The 24,919-nt window shown below is 35.9% G+C and overlaps 1 protein-coding gene across 6 annotated transcripts in view; it reads right to left on the bottom strand.

The window, feature by feature from the left end:
- Window positions 1-24,919, bottom strand: part of LOC145976530 (uncharacterized) — a 228,868-nt gene that overhangs the window by 114,842 nt on the left and 89,107 nt on the right. For all 6 annotated transcript variants that reach the window (XM_083107683.1, XM_083107684.1, XM_083107685.1 and 3 more), the window contains 2 exons: window positions 2,710-2,871; window positions 816-999 (listed from right to left, as the gene is read on the bottom strand). In XM_083107683.1, coding sequence (XP_082963809.1) covers window positions 816-999; window positions 2,710-2,871 — 346 coding nt within the window. The remainder of the gene's footprint in view (window positions 1-815; window positions 1,000-2,709; window positions 2,872-24,919) is intronic.

The raw sequence follows: 24,919 nt of genomic DNA, 5'->3' as shown, positions 1-24,919 counted from the left end.
AGGGATTGAGGTGGAGAGCCTTGTCGAAAAATTGTAAGAACTTTTCCAGGGCTTGTCGAAGGCCTTTTCCGCCTGCCACAAAGTTTGCCCATGAACATGGTCGGGATGGACGAGCTTTCGTGCTCTTGTGGTGGGGTTAAAAAAGTACCGTGGGGTTTCAGAAAATAGTAATTTTTCTTTCCAAACCTCAGTTCTCTCTTGTAGCTCTGCCGGCGTCATTTCTGACTCCTCACCTCTCTCCGAAAGTCGAGAGGAACTCGAGAACCAAGCTATCGGCTCCGTAAGAGTGGAAGTATGACAAATTGAAACGGCCATCGACGAGAGCGATTTCCAATCATATCGGTCCATGCTTGTTCGTTCTTTAGCTATTTATGCGTATGTGTGTGTGAGAAAGGAAGGAGCTTAAAATATTTTATTTTGATATTTATATAATATTAAAAATAATCGTGTGAAATTTCGTGAAAGACATTTGGCTGTTCAATATATATCGTCTTCGACTTTTTAATATAAATTTGTAATCTCTATAAAACGCAATATTATTCAAGAGTACCTTCAAATAACAAAAGATCTTAAGCCATCTTTAATATTCTCATATGTCATTACATATTCAAGATTACTCTACTCGACCGTAAGGCAATGTAAGTTTACGTGTATGAAAGGCCGTAACCGGAGATATAGTTGCTATATAAGTGTCGAGGATACTTTTCCATAAAGTTTACGATCGCGGTACTAAAGGGGCATGGAAGGTCGCAAAAGAATGTGCCGTTAAACGATATGAGTGAAGCGGATCGAAAAAAAGGCGTAAAGCTACTTACGCGGTGCCGTTATGTCGACCGATGGACACCAGTCGATATATCTGCAGTTCGACCCGCTGTCCAGTATCCGGCACGAATCTGTATGTACACCTCGAGGGCCCTTGAAGATACGGCGACTTTATTTGCCCGAAGCCACGATCCGATTTGCTGAACAGCTGCCTGCTGTCCAACGTTATATTGCACACTGAAACGGAACAAGACGATCGTGTTGGTGTAAAAATACTGAGGAAAGCTGCGACAGTGATACGACAGCGAATTCAGTCGCTCATTCTACGTGAATTGTATTGCGAAATATTTCTCAGTTATTCTCTCTTCTTAGATTTGTAATAATAATGAATATTCTGCCTAATATATGTAATTGCAATTTAATTACGTTTCTCTGTATTCAAGTGTAATACTTTCATTTCACAATATCGGGCTTTCGCACTATAATCTCCATGCGAAATCACGTGAGAAAAATAGGAAGGAGAGAAAAATGAAGTGCGGCTAATAACAATTTTTCTTGCTCGTATACTTTTATTGGTGCTCTCTATGCAGCCGTGCTATTCGGGCGACGACGAGTCGCGACAGCTCGGCGTAATATTATGAGGCAATCTGCCATAGTGTGTAATTTGATTCTTAATTGCTTCCCTCCCAGTGGGATGTTGCGCAGGGTATTTCGTGATTGTGGTGCGAATATTGTCTTGTAAGCTCCGTGGCATTATATTTCTTGGGAATTATGTCGTTTTTCCATTACAGTCTATATCATCGATATATCAATCTAATTATAATTCTCTTATGTAAAACAAATTTAAAATTCACATTGAAGAAGCTATAAATTTCAATACGAATTTTAAATTTATAAAAGATCTTTTTATCTTGTATATTTAGAGAAAGAATAAAATATATGTATGCAATTCTTATTATATAAAATTTAAAAATTATATTTATGCATATTGCTGCTAAGATATCAAAGATTTGAATTTTTATAATTTTTTACTCTTGTTACAAGTTTTTCATTTGCATTTTAATCCCATATACTTGCACGAGAAAGTAATTTATAATCTCTTCTAGCCATGCATATAGAAAAGGTACATCTATATGACTTCATATATATTTCCTACAAGAAATCAGAGAAAAGAAGGATTTGATGGATGAAACACGAAGGTAATATCGTTTCAAGTAATTAACGCAAAGAAAAGTTAGATGAATGAAGCATAAAAACTTCGTCAAAAGTGATTAGTTAGGAGAAAGAAAGACATACACAAGAGTAATTTCCCCGATACGATTTATTCCTTCGTGTAAAACGAGCAACATTCGATCGAGACCACGTCTTCTCTTCCTCGGAAATCTCGGAGTCTTTTGAGTGGATCGCGATTCATCCTTTTATAAACGCTTATTCTCTTTCTTTTCTTTATTCACTCTTTGAATCACACCTCTTCCCCACTTTCTTCACCTCATCCCGCGAACTGTTTCCAAAGAGACTCGCTCGCCGTGCGCGCGCTTTAATTTCCACTTGTTCGCGCGACACGGACGACTGCAAATGAGAAGCGGCAAGTGGCTTAATGGCTCGAATCTTGTTTCCAGCGCCGGTACAGACTCAAAAGAGATCGTCTGTGTCTTTTTGACACGATGTAATTATATTTATTGTAAGCCAAAAGAGCGAATACGTTAGTTTGTCAATCGAGAATAATCAAAAAAAGCGGCCAAGGGGGAAACTAGAATTTTAATTTCTATTTTTTTTCATCAAAACATAGTAATTATGTATATTTGCTTTAATTAATGTATGAATTAGCCGTAATAATATGCACAAAAAATCTTCATTTAAAATAAAATGTATATAATGTGTATTCAATTAGTTATGTTACATAATTTAAGACCATAAATATATTGTAGTTTATTTAGTAATACTTACTATTCGCGCAATGTTGCTCCAGACCACACTGAGCGCATCTATCTGGCGAAGCTGCACCGCAGCTGCAGCCGCCCGATGGTACACAACAAGCGCAATCGTTGCTGGACGAATTGAAGCTACAGGCACAGCCGGTGGTGCTCTGTGTCCAGAGATCAACTTGACCTGAAACAGAATACAACATTTCTCATAAAACAGTCAGATTCATCAAGATATTCCATATTCACATCACATCGCATATTTTATGCTAAAATATAAACATAGCGCGCATATCGATTAATGGAATTATATTAAAAATGTAAAATAGCATTAGAGATAGTAATATCGTACGTTAAAGAATATACGCTACCGTAAGGAAAAAAATAACCCTAATATACGTTTTGAAAAATTATGTACAAGCTTTTAATACAATATTTTCATAAAAAAGTTTTTTTTATCTAACAATAAACTCGAATTTCTACAAAGCAGATTTAAAATAAATATGACGATTAATTTTTTTGATATGTTTTACAATTTGAGATTTTTAATAATAATATACCATCAAAACTTTATTAATCATTAATTTCAACGTTTTATTCGGCACGCAGAAATTTTAGTCATCAGTGATACAATAAATTTTTCATTAATATTATTATGCGTGAAAATTAAAATTATTTCATTCTTTTTAGATTATCAGCAAAAAAAATTATATATTTACAGTACTCTTACATTCAATTCACATTTTAATTGATATTACAAATTATATATAAAAAGATAATGTATTATTATATAAAAATTATATGTATTATTATATAAAGATAATGTACGAGTATATTATGTCAATAATGTGTGGCTTCGATACTCTTATTGTATCAGAATTATAAACCCTCATATGAGTTTTTTATTAATTCTAGAAATGTGCATGACGTTACATGTATCGATATGTAAATAGGAGAATATCCGAGTGGCCAAATATATCAATGAATCGTTTAACCGGCAGATATGATCATACATATATCGATATCGAATAAAGTTTGTCTATAATCGACTGCGGTTCAGCAATATGCGATATTCTCCGACTTGCGCCAAAAGCTCATAACGAGGCATGGCCGCGTGCTTTTCAACAATCGAAGCTACACATTGGAAGACTCTCCATTCTGGCTAAATGGCAAGCTTTGTCGGACGATTTTGAACATCCACTCGATCTGTTTTTGGCTTGACATTCCCGGCACGATATTGCGTTTTTCGCCGTTGTGTCCGCGGCTCTTTTACGCCTCTCCTGTTCTCTTCTATCTCCCGTATTCCTCGCATAGCTCTTTTACCTCTGTGTCCTCCTATGTTTCACAGCCGTACGTTTTGCGATACCAATAAATAGAAACGCAACGAGAAACGAGAGACAAAGAGGGAGGAAAGGAGGGAGAGGAGCGACATACAACCCCTTCGACGAGAGATTGCTCATTGTTTTTCCGCTAACTGGAGAGATGCGGCAACGATAAAAACGTGAAGGTGCGGTGGCTCGGATTGCGTCCACAGCGCCTTCGCGTTTTTATCGTTACCGCATCTCTCGTCCAATGATTTTTCAAATGTGCCCGATGACAAAAATACGGTTATTAATATAGTATAAAAGTTCTTTCCACTACCTTTCCATTTCGTCTCTCATCGAATGGCATTTTACAGAGAGAGGAAAAAAAACTTCTAGCCCGATTGCAAAAAGTTAATGAACGTCATGTTATGTTATGTACAGCTGATCCTGTGGAATTTGGCTTTGATAAAAATCTTTAATCTTTTTTCGGGATTGAATAGATATCATCGAGTGTCTAATCAAATTTTACCTTTTTTTTTGATAGTAATGTAAAGTGAAATATTTATATTAAAGACACATGTCAAAATCTTGTATCAAAGCAAAAAATAGTAAGGGCAATAATCCGATTTTCAAGTAGATAAGCGAATATTCGTCATGGGTTCTTTATGTCACGCCCGAAATATTTCTATTTCTCTCCATGATTTGAAACTGCTGCGTAGAAAATTCGGTACCATTCGTTTCTCGAGATTCCATGATTTCACAACCAAATGGCAGTCTCCGGCCATCACGAAAATGCCCGGCGAAGGAATCGTTTTCAGGAATGTCCGTGTCTACGTCATTCTATAGTAGAATCGATCGAGAATTTACCGAGAAAAAAAGATTACGACAACTTGCTCTCTAACGGAGATTTCCGGTTGATTTTGCGAACGCGGAGATATGCATGCGTGATTAATTGTCTAAGAATCGGAGACAGAGGGAGAACGAGAATTAGGTGGTGCGTGGGTGGTGAAAAGGGGGCGCCGCCAAATAACGACCGAGAAGAAGAATGAGGAAGATAGAAGAGAGCGATGGAGAGGTAGAAAAGACATAGAACGGTGGTGAGGAGAGAACGGAGCAGGAAAGAGGAAGAGCAGGAAGAGGAGAGCTGGGTGGGGAGAGAAGGAAGAAGACATAAATTCCGTGCCAGTGTAAAAAGGGCGTTAAGAGGAGAAGCCCTGGCACCCCCGATATGTCAATATCCCGAGGAAATACGGGGCGGTACTTGGCCGGAGGGATAGTAAAAATAAAGCAAACTTTATTGCCGCTGCTACTGCTGCTGCTTTCGCCTCCACAACTATAGGTATTCCGTCGTGAGCGTCGGTGCCGCAATGGTGGAAATATATTTCGGAAAAAAGTGCATCTCTCGCGCGCGATTCTTGTCAGACATGGATAACCAGCCGGCGGTTCTGCGACGGTTAGATTTGAGAAGATTTTACGATACGTAGAATGAGACATAAGAACATAAGATCCGGGAATGTTAGACGAAGGTGATAGGAAAGAGAGAATCGCAATTGGATTCTTAATCCATCGATCCGGTCTCGATTACGATAGGAGGGGATTGTTTAAACGAGAGCGGAGGATGAGAGGGACGAGCGCGATATCGCCGGGATAAAAGGAATCTTGCCAGGACTTGTGCAAGACGATTCGAGGGGATAAGAATTGGCGATACTCGGCAGGCAAAGAAAGAGGGAAGACACCCCAAGATGGAACCGAAAGTGAGCGAGAAAGATCGAGGAAAAAACGAAAACGAATGAAGGATAGTTTGGAGTAAACAAAGACGCACTCCACGCGGACGGCTTTTGTGCCGTGCTCCGTTTTCCTCTTGCCAGATCCTCTGGGATTCTACTGTTGCCATAGTATTCACTCATGAATGCTGCGCTTTCTGTTTGATTATTCAGAGGTTGACGGCTATTAAGTAGTTATTATCACAAATAGCCACTGGATATTTACTTTCATCTCAATATTATTTTATGAAGTTTTTTTGTCTAAATTATTCAAGGTGAAAGGCAATCATCTTTTTTAATTGCATGTCATTTGCATGTATATAAATATCGCGTTTCTCATTAAATAATTAATTAAAGCAATTGTAAATTTTTTACAATACAAAAATATATTCATTATAAATATAATATAAACAATAAAATGAAAGTGTTTTTCTTCTATAAATTTTAATTTAGCGAGAAAATATGCGCAAGCAAAACAAGATTGATTCCAAATTAAACTTATATTTGCTTTGGATGATATAGATAATAATATGTAAATCATGTTATGTGTGATGCAGTTATCTTGTAGCTGATGCAGTTTCGATTAGCAGACTATGTAATCAATAATAAATGATTTGATATTATCCCTTCACGATATGTTCATTAGGTACAGATTAACATTTCTCATAAACTTGGAATATTATGGAACGATTAGTAAAATTAATTGATCAATACGATGTTAATTGCAATATATAGTAGTTATTTTGCATCAATATAAATATCTGCATTATACTATACTATACTTTTCTATGGTGTTTTAATATATCTTTTTTCACATTCACTTAAAAAAATACTTAAAGGCTAAATCTGTAGAAAAATAATGATAGGTTCATAGATAAAAATAAAGTAAAATATAAGGAACATAAGATATTTATATCATACTAAATTAAAAAATTCTAAATTTGTAGCCTTTTTACCTCCTTTAAATTTACATAGTTTTTCAAAAATACATTTGAAGAACTGCTTTCTGTGCACAAGAAAAGGATCTGATCTATAATCGGGATCATACGCTAAAAATGTGAGCTATCACGAGTACAGTCGCAGTTAGGTAACCCACGGAAAATCGTGGTTGCAGGTGCAGCGGACGACAGTCGAACGAAGAGATCCACTTAGCGCTCACTTTGCACAGCGTTAAATTCTAATGAAGTCGACACTGCTCGATTTTAGCGATCCGATCGAGCCATCCTCCATGTAGACTCGACACGCGATCTGGCGTAATGGTCGTCTCCGCAGTCTACCGTATGCACGGTCGATCGTCTCGTAAGTATCTAATAATTTTCGTTTAAATGCGCACATCGCCGGGTCCGAAGGGCTCTTTCGCACAGCTGCTCCACGATAAACGAAGGCCGACGGTATTACCATAGTAATAGACAGAACAGTGATAGTCAACGAGGGGGTCACAAGGTGCTATCTCTCAAAGATCGTTCATTATCATAGTCACTTGACAGAATCCGCTGAACCTGCGCGAAACCAGTGACAACTATATAATTTGCGAGTCGGCAATTCGAAGTGTAAATTTAACTTGGTGATATTCGCGAGATCCTTTCATTGCGTATTTAATCCGTAAATTTACTCCAATCGAGTTCTATTTGGATTACAGAATATTCGAAAACTGTTCCGGGATACCGAATTTATATTTTATCGATTTAAATTCGGTAATTTTAAAGGTAAATCACGCTGTATTATTTCGTGAAAAATTTAATATTGGCATTGTTTTATCTATCATGAATTTCTTATAATAGTTTTTTGCAATAACGCATTTAAATGTCAACGACTGCGAAAAATTTAACATTTGCAATGGCTGTGCACTCGTTATTCCGCGATATCGAACAGATTTTCTCGAGAGCACAGTATAACCATAATCCTATACCATAGTTTCGAGCTTTAAAGGAATGGGCTACCATATTTTTCTTTTTGGTCACGTTCACAGCACGGTGCGATTCTACTTCGCTCGACTTAAGACGAGGAAACGAGCTTTAGTATTATATCCAGATTTATTGCGTATCTCGATTTACGAGAACTTGATATTTACCATATCTGTTTTATACTTAGCTTTTGATCGATCGTCTTAAGACATATCAAAATAATCGAAATTATCGTTTATAGACTTGATAGAATTTTATTTATTTAATCCTTTGATATAATCAATGATTAAATGAAGAATAATATATCTAAATACTTCATGAGCTTATTCTACATTTATTTTGTTAATCATCTCATTTAAATATCACAGGTAAATGATTTAAATTATAACAGAACGTATAATTTAGAAAAGCACTAATGGTACACTGAATGATATTAAAAACATATATTCGCATATTCCAAGTACAAAAGAGATATATAGAGTCGGGATACTAGACGTAAAAGGATTAATACATAACGATAAATCAAAATTGTGAATTATTATCTCCAATAGTAGATTGGAATTTATTGCTGATATGCCGAATGTATATCTTTGAGCATTTTGCAGTTTAGCTGGATCAGATGCTTCTCGCGCTCGATATTGAATCGACAATGGCGAGTGCTATGTAATTTGTTACTTCGCAGTCGATACCACGTGGTAAGCTGATTTCCAATAATGCAGACTTCCAGTAGTCTCATACGAAACGACTTTGCACTGATCGATTCTCCTATAAGTGGAAAACGCTCGAGTTCCCGGCAAAAGCAGAAGCGTGCCAACCACGTTGTAACTTCCGCCGTGTGCAACTGGCGTGTGGAAATCCTGTTTATGTTTCATTTATTAACCTTAATATCTGGCTGAAACCGGCCATGCCGGTCGTTGTTGCATAATTCCGAAACTGTTCTTTTCACCTCCGTGTGTGCGCCGCTTGACTTTTTAATACGCGGCTATCTCCATCGCATCAAAATTCGTGGTATGTGCATATGTGTACGCAAGCACGCGCACATTAATTTGTATTCTCTATAGTGCAATTTAATTCACTTCACATAATATTCATGTTGAATTAAGAGTTTAGAATTTTTCGAATCTCTTTCTCTCTCAACGGCTTTCAAATAAAATATCATATAAAACAGTAATACAAATAAATTCAATTCAGTCGCTGGTTACGCAAGTTTTATTTACAAACTCACACTTTAATTAATCGCATCTAATTTTCGATTTCAATAACGTATTCTCCACAATTCTATCCAAATATATTACAGGAATATAACGTTTAAATTATTTGTATTTAATATCTTCTATTTATTTTATTAATCTCGCTATATATTTTAGCATATTGATGATTATTTATTTATTGTTTATCCTTTGGTAAATTCAACGCATCGACGATATGACGGATGTTGATATGAGTTTCGATTTTATAGTTTTCCGGTCAGTATGCTACTTGGTATTCCACCCGCATCTCCATGCATTTGCACTTTAATTGGCTTCGCACTTGCCATTGCCGCGCTTACATTGTTTTGTTTCCTATAAATATGTATAATGCGTATACAAATAGAAGTGCATGCATATGCGTTCGCGTTAACGCACGCGTACACGTGGGTTATATTGGAAATCATTTTCTAGTTCAACAATCATAATATTTTCATCAAATTCGAGTAATATTGATAAAGTTAAAGAGAATAAATTGCATAAAATAATATTGAATATTATTCACAGTTATTGATGTTAATCTAAAATAAAGGGGACAGTTTAATATAAACGGTATAAATTTCTACAGCCATATAAAGCGTATCAAATTGAGAATATATCACAATTTACGAGAATGTATCACAATTTGAAAATAATCTAGAAACCAAAAAATCAAGAAATTTTTTCATATAATACATATTATTTTTTAAAACTATGCAACTGAGAAATTGTGAATATATCTATTTACGTCGATTTATTTGTAGAATAATAAATTTCTTATATATTTGATTTCAGTAATTAATCGAACAATTAATATTGCAATATCATTTGCAAGCGCATTATAAGATATCATCTTTTAAAGAGAATCTTTTTTTATAACGATTAATAAAAACATCTGCATTCTTAATTAAATGTCGCAAATATTTATTTTTTTATTTTCATCATCTGTATAGTATATTTTATATGTGCTTTCTATTTTACTTTATATTTCTTGGTATTATTTATTTATTTACTTTATATTTCTTGGTACTATACTTTATATTGGTCTATGCTTTATATTACTTTATATTTCTTGATATTATTTAGTTATAGTTTCTATGTTATATCAAACATTAGAGTTTTGAATAGTTGTATTCATTTCAACTTGTAGCGTAAACGATTCAGTTCGAGTGCTCATTAATCGGCTGCGGACAACAAAGGTTATCGAACAAGAACCAATTAGAACCAAAGCCGAGGAACAGGGTCTTCTTTGGCGCGAAGAGTCAATCCGTCCTAATTATTGCGGATGGGATAGGGATGAGTTATCATAATCGGCTTTGGCTTAATGCCGAACATCCGTAGAAACGTAAAGCCGATTTCAATTCGAGCATGCCACTTACAATCCAAAGATCGCGCGTTTACTTAAGAACATCACGTTAGACGTATTTAACAATGCAGTGAAATCACAAGATAAGATCAATTATTTTATTTTTAATTGTGAGATTATAAATATAAAGATAGATATTTTTTTGCGGTAATAATAGGTAGATAATAAATAATAATAGACTTAAGAATAATAGATTTAGATGACTCGGGAATGGATAATAGTTTTAAAATATCTTGCATATTAACTAAGTGTTCCAAGATGTGAAAGATTTGGCGTATGGCATATTTGCATGAATCCAATATGCAAAAACGATAGAACTTTGATAGTCTGAGGCTAGGTTAATCCGACGCTTCTTGCATACCGCAAGCGCGGTTCGTTTAATTCCAAGTTACGCCCCGTGAGAAGTTTTCATTCAACTTTACCATTCGCCAGACAACGAGTTTGTTGACAAATTCAATTCGCCTCAGGCTATTTCAATTTATTTATGCTGTCTCCGAGCAGCTCAATTCGCGTAACATAAATAAAAACATGAAACTCTATATTTTTACAGTTTAGTTTTCCTTTTAAAGGAAAGAGCAGTAACAGATGTATCTCTTGTGAATATTATGTCCGTGCACGGATGGCAAAAGAAAAAAATACAAAACCACGATGACATACTTGCACGAAACATAATAATAAAAAATCGACTAAGCAGAAATTAAATCTATATCGGTGCAAGACGTTGCCTTATCCTTTTGTGTGCAGAGGAAACGATACGTCTCTTTCTTTTTTTTTCCACTTTAAAAACTCGTCATTTCCGCATCGCTAACTTGCGCATTTCCAACAAGTTTCGAAACATATAGACGCAACGGACGCGCTCGAGTGGTATAGCTCTAACATAAGTACGACGATAATCCTACGTCGAGCTCGCAATACCACGTTATAGTTTTCGCCGGTTCGGGTTTTTAGCTACGCGATTGCAAGCGCGCGTGTGAGCGAAAAGAATAAAAAAATGTATGGCGAGGTATCGGTGGAATTTCCGCTGCTTAGTCGTGGTATTAAGCATTTGGGGGAAGGATTGTTCGTTTCGCCAGTGTACTCGGTGCCGGTAGTAAATACGAATGCGGCTTTAGTACCGGAACGAAGGACCGACCCGTCGATGCAGTCTCGTCCATAAATTCTCCCGTAAACGTTAACCCGGACATCGGCAGTTTCCTATCGTGTGACACGGCTCTTCGTGGCGGACAAGCGCGAGTTAAATGGAAGATCGTGCCAGTTTGTCGTCATTGAAAACGACGGGCTCAGTTGGCAGTTATAGTTATCGCTCGTAAAATGTATATAATTGGCGATTAACCCGAGATTTAAACTATATTTGTGTAAACATTGTAACGCAATGATTATGTGCAATCTTGTTTGCGTATCGAAATAAGATGTAAATATAAGATATCGAGGCGTTTGTATGTTATAATCTCCTAAGAGTGTAGTAGCAAAATTGTAGAATATAATTTTAAACATTTATTTATAAAAAATTGGCATTCAAAATATTAATATTATTTTTATAAGAAAATATATGTATCGATGCTGTGTAAAATACATAAAATATATATTAAAAAGATTCTCTCATTTTATAATGATTTTTTCTCAAGATGCGAAAATATTACGTTTAAAAAAATAAAGATTTTATATTTTTAGTCAAACCATTCCTCTTAATAATAATATTATTACATCCAATGTATGAAATAATAATATAAAAATGTAATACATTTATACAACAATTATAAGCTACAGATGGTTGAAATAAATTTTATAGAAAAGAAATGGGATATTACATGAGATTGTATAAAATGTGAAATGTGAGCCGAAGTCAGAGATTCTTACTTTCCTGTCTATTTATATATCTGTGAGAGAAGATTCTCTTTCTATGGGCATGAAAACAATGTATCATCTCAAATCGATCATCGACACATCGATACATTTTCTTTAATATTTAAAAATCTAGAGACTGTCAATTATCGAGCGTAAGTATCGCCTTAAAGGAAGAAACTACGAACGATAGCGTCAGTAAAACGACGAATTCCGCCGAGGGCACGCGCTCTTTTCCCGATGTAACAACCGCGACAAGCAGAACGACGAGCTGCGGGTCTCTGTGCTGCGAAACGCCATTAAACACGAAATCTTCTCCCACGGGTTGCTCGGGCCAACTCAAGTCGGCGAGAAGTTCTCCCGCTCTGCGGGTCAACGTTCACCGTCGTCCCGTCGGTTGGGAATCGCTCGGGAATCGCGGTTATAGCGATTGTTTTTAAACCAGAGCCAACCAGAAGCAGAACCGCCCGCGGTGGTTTTACGGGGGTCAGAGAAAAGGGATGTATGTATTGTATGTGTGACGAGTTTGTGAGTGTGTGAAATCGGGCGGGGTAGTGGCCGATGTTGGATTCGGAGCTTGAAATATCGCGTTCCTAATGCACCGGGGCAAAAACTCTGGACTATACCCTCAGGGGGTGGAGAATGTACCGGCAGAAGGGCTGCAAACTGGAGGTCGTTCGTGCAACAATGCGCGTCGTATTTCAACCGTCTGCGCGCGAGCCACATGTCTACGAATATGAATCGCTAAGCTGGAATTGTGGAGGTCAGTTATCAGTGTAAAAGCGAACTTTGCATTTTTCAATGTATAATACAAGCGAGATTCTAATTTTTTCTTAAACGTTTGTGATTCCTCAAGAAACTTTAGAAAAACAATTTCAGAAAAATAGACTAGTTAGAAAGCATGGATATTAAAGAATAATTATTAGATAAAGTTTTTATATAAAAATATTATTATGTATATTATAAAGTATATATAATTGTGTGACGTATATATAGCTAAATATATATGTATAAATTATAATATAAATAATAAATTTATATATTATCCGCAAAAATGTGAAAAATTCATATTATAATTTAGAATTCATGAAAGTTTGTATCCAAAATGGTTTTTATATTTCATTGTCATTGATAGATAGATCGGAACATCTAGAAATATTAATTAAATACACTTGGTATTTTACTTGTATTTTATGTTGTATTTTATCTATTAAACGTGGATGTTTCCAAAATAGATATCGAGAAGCATACTTCCGATTTGATGACATGGCAATTATTTCACTGCGAGAAAATAAACGTTGCGATGAACAATTAGCGCAAAGATTATTATACTACCAGCAATTTCGCGATATTTCGACTCTGTGCGTTCATTAAAAGTGCAAAAGATGAAAACTCATTTGTAAATACGCGATCGTCGTGTCAGTCAGCGAAACGCAACACGCGATATTGCAGGACAAGATAACGCGGTTGAAAAAACTTTTGCAGAGCGCAAAGTTGTTTGCGCTACTTTATTCCAAAGCAGCAATTTCTATTACGTCGCATCGCTTTTACCGACATTTTAACTCACACTACGCAAATGTTTCCCATTTTCAGATTCAAGGGCGTTATTCGTCCAATGTGAAAGCACATTTTGCGAAGAATCTCTCAGAAAAGAATTAAAGGAGATGAATCCCTGTGATCTCGGTACTTTTAATCGACAGCTTTCAATTTCCGCAGTAATATTTTACTGAAAAACTTTACACTAATTTAAGCGCATTCATACATTACTATACAAAAATAATAAAAAAAAAAAAAGAAAATTTCTGTATTTTGTATACGAAAGTTCTTGTTGAAAGTTGAATTAAAATTTCCAGAAACAAATTGCTGTGCCGCTTAGGTCTAATTTCAGATGAATAGATCAGGAAAGCTAATCGCGAATCAGGATTAGTTATATCTAAATATTTCCAAGAGAACTTCTGATCGCTCCCGGCGGTCGAAACCAACATCGCGTGAAGTAAGCGAAGCGTACCCACACAGGGGATTCGCGGGATTCGCTTCCTGCGCTGTCGAGAGTCGAACTCTCTGCACGGCGTTACTAGATCGATAGTCTAGGATTCCGCTCGTTAGGCAACGGGCGCAGTCCTCACGTCCTCGTGTCACTGGATGCACATGCAGCGACAGGATGTGAATGGGTGGATGAGAGGATGCAGAGAGTAAGAGAGAGAGAGAGAGAGAGAGAGAGGGAGGAAGAGAGAGGGAGACAGAGAGAGAGAGACAGAGAGAGAGAGAGTAGCAGGATCGAAGTTGGGATGGGCCCTTGGGATCGGAGCCAACTATTACTATTATGTGCGGACCGAATCTGCATTATGCCCGCTGTCTACGACGCATACTAGATATCCTTGAAACGAACTGTAGGCACAGCTGATTCTTGCCGACGTCTCTTGGAACGTTCTTCGATTCTCTGTATTTGCACGGTAAAATCGCGTAAGCACAATCAATTCGAGATGCGAGCGGAATTCAAATTTCCAGTTACGACGTTATGACGAGGCAGAATCATTCTGCTCAGCAATTTATTCCGCTTCCTGTTCTTTTTTCTTTTTTCGTTTCTAAAATAACCACCCAACGTCTGCACGTCGTGAAGGGAACGAAGACGCATAATAAACGTCGGACGTTATATTACTGAGCTTCAAACGGCGATGATTAGTCTTCGTTTGTGTTCGATGAAATTCTAGATGGAAGGGAAACGTATATACGAACAGTAGTTACGAGGTACGTATCCGGCCATGTGTGACTTTGATCGATGTGGGACCAACTGAAGTCGATATTGCATGCCCGCAAGGACCACCATTCGTGACGACTCGGCGAAGACGTAAATACATGGTACTCAGAGCTTTAATCAGTCCAGCTCTACTGGGGATGCTATCGCGATGTATTAAATTCAAGTCCGTGCTGACAAGCGTAGTTTTAATCGATTAACTGATAATTTTCGTATATATACCACAGATTCCTTTTAAATTCAATCTTTTTATAAAAAGCCTAGATTTTATTATAAAACCTAGCCTAAAAAAGGAATCGGCATTTTATAAAAAAAAAAAGACTTTTTCAAAAAGATTTCAACAAGATTTTGCAATATACATATATATAAGATAGAATTAATTAATTATATTATATTGTATAAAATTTATTATTTTCTATACATATAGTGGCATAATAAATTATCGTGCAATTTTAAAAATAGTAATATTTAAATCTAATACATATTTCCACTTATATTGTAAAATATTTTAGAACGTTTGTGCATTTTTCTTAATTTATGAATCTTTTGATCAACTTTTTGCGAAAGGTTAACTTTATCGACAGTTTTGTCATTTAATTACTTTCCCAGACTGCAGAGTCACGGACTTATGATTTGAGCGTGAAGACGGCGAGCAATAAGTAGAATGCGGTTCGGCTTCCGATCGGAGGGCGACGTCTTCAAAGTTCGCGTCAATTGCCAGCCAATATCGCGATGGATTTCGTTTTTCTTCTCCGTCTCTTCTTGTCCCTTAACGTTGCACCCGTCTGCCTTACCCGCGTCTCGTCTCCATCGGACCATCGCGCAATAAAACCCTTTCTGTTTCTCTCCGAGAGATTCGAAGGAATTTGATTTTAATAATTCACCCACCGGTCCCGGTAACCTCTCCGTCCGATGCGATTTGTTCGAATCGATTCGGGCACTGCATTGAATCAATGAGGAAGATTCGACAATATTTTCATAGAAGCAGTTTCCCGGAATTTCTTCTAGCTATAAATATAGTACGCGCGAGATTTCTTCTTAATAATATAAGTTCCAACAAATATATAATATTTATTCTATATTTCTAAGATGGCTATCCTAGAATAAGGCTTTCTTAATGCGATAATCGCCGATTTAATTCGTCATCATTCTTTCGTATGTGCGATATATCTGTGAAACATCTTTTCTTAGATATATTCTTTTTAAACTGGTGATTATAGAACTCTCTCTCTCTCTCTCTCTCTCTCTTGAAGAATTATTATATTTAAGATTCCGAGTATATATCATCTTTATACTGGTATATTGCAGAAAGCTTAATCCATCGAATTGAATCGCGTAAATGCGAAAAGTACTCGCAACGGAAATGATCGTTCTTACAGTAGTAAACGAACCAATTTCAGAAACGCATTTTCACTTCTTCAAAGGTTCACTCTCTATAAATAGACTTTGCCGAGTATTAAAATTAATGATCGCAATTAATTCCTTTCCATCTTGGTACCGCTAAAGACACTTTTGACCGTTCACGAAGATTAGCGCACGGTTTATTTCGCTTCGTAAATTATTTTTTATAAAATGTTTGCTACGTTTTTTAGAAATTGCTCGGCAAAAAAATTTCCTATCCTGAAAATCGCTCAATTGTACATTTACGTTGTAGAATTTGTAAGAGACGTGAGGTCCCGGCTCACACGAAGAATAGAGTATGGCAAATGAAAACGGTTGTGATCAAAATTCTTTTGACAGTTGAAAGAAATTTCAGAGAGGAGGACATTGAAAAATAACGTGACAAAGGGCAAGCGACCAACAGATGGAATACGACAAACGGTAAAAGGCCGGAGGGGAATAAAGAACAAGGTATGGTTACGGAGGCGTAAAACGGAAATGCAAGGCGCTTTTGGAAAAACGTGTCGACTCCGTAGCATCGTAAATAAACACGGGGAAACAAGGTGAAGCGCCCAGGGTGTTTCGCGCATCCACGGTCGCGCAGTTTCAACTGTCTACCTGGTGAGAGGAGCAGCTTCGAGTTACAAAACTCCTTAGCTACGCGCGTGGCTTGGCATATACGAGCGTGCCTATCAGAAGTCGACTACATGCCATCGCGCCTTTCTCGCCGTTCTTTCGACGTGAATTATTAAAGAGTGTATACGTTACGTGTACACAGGTGGTACCTTTATGCTTACGGTCCTCCGAGTCCTTTTACGTTAAATGCGTGCTATTTTCGAAGCTGTAAGTGGTTTCTCAGGAAAAAATGGAAAATGTGATTCTTTTTAGAATGCTATTTATAATCATCGTATATCAATCAGAAAATATTTATACTCGCATAGAAATTATATTGTCAATATTTCTTTTTTAAGCTTTTGAGAATATTTAATAAAAATTACTCCTGAATCAAAAATAGAAAGTACTTTGGATATATATAATATTTGTTAAATAAAAAAAAATAATAAATAAAAAATATATATATTTGTATATGCTTTCTCATATCTTTATAATTTATAATTAAATTTTCTTCCAACATTTGATATTATTAATGTCATAAAACTCAATGAGTTGATTGCGAACAATATATGCAATCATTATAATATTTACGATATATATTGCAATTGTATGAGAAAGAAATCTTATTTTTTATTCACGATATCACAGCTAGAGCACAATATCTAAGAATATTCTCTTCGCACATCAGAGGGATATACTTTGCAACGTGTATAAATGATTTTTTATACCATCGTACAAACGACAGAAATCCGACCTGTATCACCTCTAAACCATATATCCAATCGTACCATTAATCACTTCGATAGTTCATAAAATTGATAAATCGGCTACACTTACGATTGTCTAACTTCTAAACGTGTGTAAAGAATTATTTCACTCAAGTCTCTAATAAAAACACACTCATATTTGAATGTTCATTTATCTCGAATCTTTTTATATTAAAAATAATAATGTGTAATAATACAAAAGTATGGAATTTGCAGAATACATAAACGTGGATTGCGAAGACGCGCGACGACAATCGAAATTTTACAGGCAGGATATTTCTTCTGCTTTTTGCAGAATTCATAATATCATGCATGTAAATTACGTACAAACTTATACAAGTTGCGAATTGAAAGCCACAGCTGTAATTCGCGGCGAAAGCGTTTACGTGGACGAGAAGCGCCGTTTTTCGCCAGGTGAGATTTAATATTCCTGTTTCGTTAAAAAAGAGCGCGTCTATCTGCAAGTTTTACGAGAGTTTGTGCTTGATTCCTCTTACGAGACGCAATTTTATACAAGAAGCTTCGTACGAGCAGCTCGAAGAAATTGCGCGAAACCCTGTTTATCCTGAATGCAGTTAAATCTATTAGAGAACGTATCCCCTACCGAGCGAGTGAGCAAGCTTTCGTAACATCTTCCGCAATTAGATCGTGATACGAAGACTTTCCGTACACGTACCAGCTTCTACGTAGCATTTTTATCGCATTTAAAGTTGCCTCTTATCCGAAAACGCTTAAGAAACGAGTGAAAAATCATTGTGCTGAGTTTCTGCACGACTCGAGATGAATGTAATTTCATCGGAAGATTCCTGTTCTCATTTAAATTTTCGCCACGTTCGTTCCTCTTTGTCGACATCTGTTAGAAAGAAAAAACAGAAGACTGAATTCACTAACGGGGACGAACGATAAAGCCGCGAGATCTCTTCTGTGTGTAAAGAGGTAGTAGAATGAACAGTTTTGTCTGGCTGCATTGTTAAAATGAAAGTAGATGAAGGACGTTATCGTAAAAATGTGCAAATTTTTTGCGATATCTCGTGTTCGCAGAATTTTAATTAAATAATGATGTAACTGCGACACGTAACATGTATTATTTCTCAATTTACTTTAATATTTAAGGATTCATATGTATATTTTATGTCATGTAAAATTTTTCATAATGTTTGTACACAGTATTTGCATAGTATCATAATTTGGTTGGTAATTGATTCATATGAGAGTCATCATGTTCTTTTTACATAAGTTGAAATTATTCTATTTAATCAAATTTATTATTCTGTATGTATCAATGAATATATCAGTATTTTTTTTCTTATTTTTTACTCGAATAAGATTTACATGTATTTGAAATGTAAATTATATGTCTTGGAGAAGAATCTTATAAACAGAATATTGCAATATCCTAGCAACTAAATGTAATATGTACCGATTAACATTGTGTAACTTTAGGAATGCTGTCGTAAATCGCACTTGTGATCTTATTAAACTGCGCGAGAGACAGCGCGTACAACACTACTGTTCCATTTAATTACGCAGAAATACCGGGGTTGCGCAACATTACTATATCGATATTCCTGCACGTTGCCGACCGTTTACGGAATTCCTCAGACGCGAAAGCAATGGCAGGCGGGATCTTCAGGGAGGATCTTAACCCCCTGAAATGATACGTGGCAGGCGGCGCGTGCTGATGCGCTCCTTAATAATCCTACTATCACTCCTTATTATCTCAGCCACGGTACCAGAAACAGAACCCATTACGTCTTCGCACAGAGCCAGGCCAACAGGCTTATATCTATTCCCTACCCCCTTTAAAGTCCCATCTCCTTCCTCTTGCGCGACGTCGTAATATCACGTTTGCTCAGCAACGTGCGTGGGAGAAACGACAAGAGTCGATTTACGCATAAATGATGCACGGAGATGCCACGAAATCGTGCCTCTTAAGCAGGCGAGACTACATTCCGCTTGCGATTGCTTCGATAAAAGTCCCCCGAACTCAGTCTTAATAACCCCGATTTTCATACTTGTCGCGTTCAATTACGCGATCGTACCTCAGAGAAGTGAATCGGCCTTTGTAAAGTATAATAGAAGACACTACTTTATCGTCTGATAATTGCCGACGTTATTATTTATTGATTTTGTCTTCATTTTATTGTCTTTATCTTTGTTTTTATTTTTTTATCCTTTTGCTTTAACAATCACATAAATAAAACAATTAATTAGAAAATATAATTACAATAGCGTATATGTACTAATTAGCCTCCCACGCTTGTCTAAAAAATGCTAATGCGTCAGTCAATGAATAAATATACATAAATAAAGTTTATTTATATATTATTTTGATTAATACTGATTTATTTTTTTTCGTAATTTTATATATATATATGTATATATTGTGATGTTATAATAGTACGGTTGAATTTATCTTTTAGACAGTCCATCTTGTTTTAGATCTCTTAGCTAATAGAAGATCCGTTTGCTTATAGAATTAAATTAAATGTACGAGAAGAAACGTATTTTTATAATACATGCTGATCAATGAAAATTCAATAAGCTATTATCCGTTATTTTCAGAAGAATTTGTTCTCGACTAGAGAAGAATTTGCTCTCATGACACGCTTCCGCTTTTAATCGCATCTATGTACGAGTATATTGCATATACGAATACTTGCCGCAAAATTGCGTCAAAATTCAAACAGGAGTCAAACGCAGGAAAAGAAAGAAAAGAGAGAGAGAAAATAATGAGAGTTAATGTTAATCATTGATATAGAGATACTGAATTTCCACATAAATGAGTGAAAGCGCGTTAATTCGGGAATACTTGAACCCAATTGGCGTTCGCACGAGATTCTAATTTATTCAGTCCCGAATTTTACTATGAAATCGGCGATTTAAAACAAGTCCTACGACATGATTTTCGGTTACTAGGGATCGTATGCTATCAGTATTATTTTATTCGCGTATATACATTATGTAAGAGTATCGGGTTGTCTAAGTATGCGTTGCACGACGAGAGGGAAACTGTCTTAATTGTTGCGCGATTCCGGTGGGAGAGATCGTTATCGCCATTGTGCATATGCATCTTGATGGATTCGTGTCTTGTCGTCTTGTCGTACGGACAATCCGTGTAGCGAGAGAACAATCCTCTCGTAGGGTATATTGTACATTACGGATTAGAGTGCGTCAAGATCCGAAAATTAACAGCGCGGGTCTAATGAGTTTCGGGATGTTGAGCTACCAAGTGTCCACGCAGATAAGATTAATCGTTTCGTAATCTTGTAAGACAAATTGACATGTCATCGAATTGCCGAGTTTCCATTTCAATATTTCTTATTCGTAATAGTTGGTTTAACATGTAAGATTTACGAAGAGAACTTTTATTACATATAAATTATTACATATAAAAAAAAGAGAGAAATAATATTTTCATATTTCTGAAAAGACAATTCTGAAAAGAAAATTCTTCTCAACCTTATAGTTACATCAAATTCTTAAGAAGCCAGTGATCATGTATAGCATGTAAAAAAATAAAATATTGATGTTTAATAAAAAAAGATCTTGCTCACATCCTTATAAATTAGTTGCGAAAAGGCTGATTTAGCAAATCAGAAATGTATGTAATGTATGTAATGTTTCGCTAGAGGGTTGTACGGTAGACCCTTTTTTTTTATGTTCTCGACGAGTCGGTTTATGGTTCTCTCAGAAAGATCCAACCATCCTTAACGCGTCTAATTAATTGAACCCATGGGCGAACAGAGGCTCGTAGGAAGGAATGATCTTCCATCAACGACATGATGAGGAAAAGCCCAATATTCTCTCCTTCTTCCTTTCGAAGTCATACGTTTTAGTACACCACTGTTCTTAAATTCTTAAAATCTTAAAATTCAATTGTTTGCATTTACTAATAATATTTTTACATATTAGAAGAAAGAGAGAGAGAATAAAAAATTAATTATTTGTTCTATAAATTATATATTCTTTCTCTCATTTATTTAAAATAAAAAAAGACTTCTATTTTATTTAAAAAATGTTAAACATATATAATAAAGACAAATGTGTATATTTGAATATATCGATAGTTTTAAATTTTATTTACTTACGTTGATTGCATATATTTGTAATCAACGCGAGTTTTAAATTTTTCACCACATAAAAATATTTTCACTAAATGCCTGATTTAAAACCGCTGCTTTTATTAAGCCAAAGTAGAGAGATTGCAATAAGAGAAAAAGTCTCGATAGGCTAAGACTAGAGTAAGAGAACTCATCCCATTTGACAGTGGGGGTTAAAGTGGAATTTAGCGGGATGGAAGTTTTAATCTTCCCCAGAGATGATCGCCGAACCGCTCAAACGCGCCGAGCTAACTTCTTTCTTTAGACTCTTTCTATCTCTATCTCGATGCTTAAGATGGAGGAATGAGTCATTTTCTAGGTCGGCCTGTGCTTTGGGGTTGTGTTCGGCCTCTCGCTTCTCTCGTAATCTGTTTCTTTATCCGTCCTTAGACCCCACCGACATTAAAGCCTTGATAGACTGCGCACTATGTTGTCTTGGTTGTCTACAAAACGAGATTAATAGATTTTCTTGATAGCCTTTTAGATTTTACGTATGAGAAAAAACCACAAAAGAAGGATTTACCTGAATTATTAATCCTGAATTGATCACTGATATTCTTAAATTAGCTCACATATACATTTGCTTAAAAAAAATTTAATTTAAAATATCGAGAATATTTTTAATCCTGACAATTAATGACATCATCGCTATAATTAACAAAACATAATTGAGCTATAATTATCGGCATTATTATAAAAAAATGCGTCAAATAAAATATTATTAAAATTTGATATTAATATAATGCATTGATATATATGCATATATTACATATTGCAAAAAACATGCATAAATAATAATTTGATTTTGTACTTGATAAGAGCACATAGCAGAGAAATTGAGGAATACATGAAGAATCCCTATGTTTTAAATTAAATAATAAAATAGACATTTTACGAGAAATGCGCAGTATTTCGCCCTTTATTTTTATATAGTCGATAATTTACTAGGTACTAAATGTGTGGAAATGAACATCTGGAAATGATATGGCTGATAAATGCGCCAGTTTAATTCGATTCGACACAGTTATTAATCGCGTCAACATCGCCGAATTAGATTAAAATGTAACGAATTTATTGGGGGCAAAAGTTCACGCAGTTTAAAATAGAAAGCTTCGTGTGGCAAAACGAGCAGCATTCTATTCTTGCTCAGAATTTATATTGATTAAGATATAATTATTAACCTCATTTCTCCAAAAATATATTTATCTTTTTCATATTTATGATGACAGTGAAGCGTATCTGAGAATAGATTTAATAAGAAAAATTGAATTATTTTATTTTACGAGAAAAAGTAACACGCGAGCGCGTCGAAAAAATGTGATTTTTAAATAAGATTTTATATAATTATACAAACTACATTTTATATATAAAATCGAAATAGATATTTTATTATATAAATTTATTTTTTATTATTATATAAATATATATTTCAATCGCGAATTATTTTCTATAAAAGAGATATCTCAAAATATATACTTTTATAGTACATCTAATATCGATTTCATTAAATTTTCTCCTGAGCATATTTGATAGTAATAAATCTAAATCACACATTACATACTATAAGTGGATAAAATTGGGAAAATACTCGGTTAGATTAAATGGTAAATTTGTACGGCAATTATGGTATCATTAATGTATTACATGAAAGAAGCTTGAAAAAACCCCTAAATCCAATACAACAAGATTCGGCTAACAAGATTCGTGAAGTTTCTTGTTTAAAAAATCTGTGGCGCGAGGAGCTTCTCGAATTCTCTCTATGGCACAACTGCTATCAAAGTTGCAGGATCATTCAAGAGCACCGTATTACTTCCTGTATTCTTGATGAGAGGGAGGATTAAGGCTGAGTATACTCTTTTGTGAGGGGATAAAAAGGTGAGACGAGAGCGCAAAGTCACGGAAAGCCAACTCAAACGACTTCACGACATGTATAAACTTTTTCCAAGAAGAGACGAATGCGATTCCACGATTCCGGTATTTCCCATTTCCACTGACATATCCGGTGACTTCATCGGATCTCTCCCGTCTCTCCGTCGTCGAAACAGACATAAATGCCGATCTCCTAACGGAAACAGAGACAATTTTGGATACATTACCTACTCTTTCACAGACATATTCCTTGTCGGAAAAGTCATTATTCTTTTGAAATAATAGCAGGAGTCGTATGTCACAAGATAGAATAGTAGAATGTAAGCAATGTGGACGATAACAGATTCTTTTCTTATTTTTACTTTTCAATTTCCGGATATGCGATTTTAATTTTCGCGACAAATTATTCAAGACCTGTCAAAGATTTCCAAAGTGGCGATAGGCTTATATCTTATAGAGATCATCGGGATTCGTCGAATTGGTTTTTCGGCGATTGCGTAAAGTCGCGTTTAGAGTAATCAGTATGCACCGGCGTTCTTAAAGCGGAATCACGAGGCGGCCGGCATAAATTAGTCCCGCCAAATCTCGGCGTTTCCGGACGCCCGATAATTGGCTTAGCTCGGGACTGTTCTGGCTAGACAATAGGGAGATTCTCTTCGTCGTGGAAGTTCTACGTTCTCGCAACCTCATTCGCATTCATTGGTTTCCAATTAATTCCTACAAAGCGGCAAAGTTATTAAGCCGCTAATTGCAAGCCTGCGCTAGCGGCTGGCGGCTGGCGGCGAATGGCGTTTGCGTGTGAGTATACGTGTTTGTGTCACCAAGAAATTCGCATCTTCGTGTGCATTTAAAAAAGTAGGTATTCTCGTTATTAATAAAGACGCGGGCGCGTTGTCGCAGCTGCGCCGTGAATTATTGGATCGTATCTGATGAAAACTTTCCGACTTAACTCGATTCTGAGCTGCGTGCAACGGTCGATGAAGAAGGGAAGAAAAGTGCATCCATCACCGTCTCGTTCCGTCTTGCTTTCTGTCTTAATTAATAATGTGTATTCTACATATTTATGCATAGAAAATTATATTAACTTTTATATTAATAAATAAAAGATAATATGCTTCGTATTTTTTCAATATTCTAAGTTATTTGCTTGATATCACACTCTTTCAATGCTGCCAATATGCGTCCTAGACAGCATTTTGCCGCACTAGATTATCCTATTTGTTTTTGTCTCTATGCGCGAACAAGATGGAGAAATTCCGGCCACATTTCCGTCGCCGCTGCTTCATCCCGAAGGATTAACGGACATTATACGCTGATCCCCCGAGTTGATCGAATATCTCC

This window comes from Camponotus vicinus, unplaced genomic scaffold (assembly GCF_025532165.1).
Source record: "Camponotus vicinus isolate PSW18456_S1 unplaced genomic scaffold, iyCamVici1.0 SCAF_9, whole genome shotgun sequence".
Lineage (NCBI taxonomy): Eukaryota > Metazoa > Arthropoda > Insecta > Hymenoptera > Formicidae > Camponotus > Camponotus vicinus.
Note: the sequence above shows the minus strand (reverse complement) of the source record. Positions and strands in the feature narration are given on the sequence as shown.